Genomic DNA, 1,289 nt, shown 5'->3' with positions numbered 1-1,289 from the left:
TCTGCTGTTGAGTTGCTCTTCCAAACTCCATGGCGTTTTAGAGTTAACATATCAGCTCCAGCGTCAACTAGTAGGGTAGCTGAGGTTCTGCGAAAAGCATGTCCTGTATAAGTTTTAGGATTGGGGAGTTCTAAATACTCTGCTACTCTCTGTGGTATTTTAGCAATTAAATTTTTGCCCATAACCTGTAACATATTTCAAATATGATGATTGATTTAATATATTTATTTTAAAAACATTTTTATAATTTTATTTTATTATTTAGTGTTATTTTATTCTAAATTATCTGATTTATACATTTGTTGTTTTTATAACTGATAAAAAATCTGTTTGTTGTTGATTTTTGTGGACGTAGCATCATGTAATTTTTTATAAGGGAATGATGCTCTGGCATAATACCGAAGGATTTACTAACTTTTGTTTTTGTCTCATGTATTGATACAAGAAACATCTGACCATGTTCTTTTATATCAGTGGTTTCTATATTCGTTATTTCTTGGCAGCGCAGGGCACCATATACACCAAAAATCATGATTACCTGTAATTACATATATAAAGTTAAACATTTCTACCTTTTTATATAAATCTTGTTCTTTTTTATATAAATTTTGTTCTTTTTTATATAAATCTCTGTCATTAAATACATACCTTAGCAGCTAAAAATTCGTTATTTGGAGCTTCCATTAGAAATTTTTTAACTTGCTCATTTGTAAAAACACTTGATTTTTTAGGTTTATAGCCTTTGTTTTTCGATTTTAAAAATTGGGTGAGTGCTGTAAATGAGGTTATGTCTATTCCATCATTTAACTTTAACATTGTTTTTAACTTGGAATATGTTGACCACAAGGTAGATGGCTTATTTTTAGTGGCTAAAATGGCCATATAAGCTAGTAACACGTTTTCATCGGTGTTGATTTTATTTTTTGATTTTAACCAAGTTTGATAAGCTTGATATGCTTGATTGTAATATTTTTTAGATTTTTGTGGAATCAGTTTGGCTAATTTAGCGCACTTCGTTATGTTTTCTAGTTCGTTCTCCGAAGACGAACTACACTCGTTATCAAATATGTCACCCATTGTTTCTAACAACACTTTTGTCAACAATACTGTGTCGACAGGAATGTGATGGCACGGATACATTGAACACAATACATATAGCCCAGTCACTAGGTAGTTTTACCTGGAAAGACTCGAGGGAGTTTTGATATTTGGCATAGTTATGTAATTTGGTGCCCTTATTACAAATTTACATTTTGCTACCAAAAAATTGACGCGCCGGCGTCGCCATA

At 31.3% G+C, this 1,289-nt stretch overlaps 1 protein-coding gene across 1 annotated transcript in view; it reads right to left on the bottom strand.

Annotated features, from left to right (window-relative positions):
- The window catches only part of LOC105454540 (fatty acid synthase-like), a 7,600-nt gene that overhangs the window by 202 nt on the left and 6,109 nt on the right, over positions 1–1,289 (bottom strand). Inside the window, exons 13-15 of the mRNA XM_011697212.1 lie at positions 649–1,166; positions 416–538; positions 6–185 (exon numbers count right to left, since the gene is read on the bottom strand). Coding sequence (XP_011695514.1) covers positions 6–185; positions 416–538; positions 649–1,166 — 821 coding nt within the window. The remainder of the gene's footprint in view (positions 1–5; positions 186–415; positions 539–648; positions 1,167–1,289) is intronic.

The sequence above is a fragment of the Wasmannia auropunctata genome, unplaced genomic scaffold, assembly GCF_000956235.1.
Source record: "Wasmannia auropunctata unplaced genomic scaffold, wasmannia.A_1.0 LD335985.1, whole genome shotgun sequence".
Classification (NCBI taxonomy): domain Eukaryota; kingdom Metazoa; phylum Arthropoda; class Insecta; order Hymenoptera; family Formicidae; genus Wasmannia; species Wasmannia auropunctata.
This window is presented reverse-complemented; position numbering and strand designations above follow the sequence as displayed.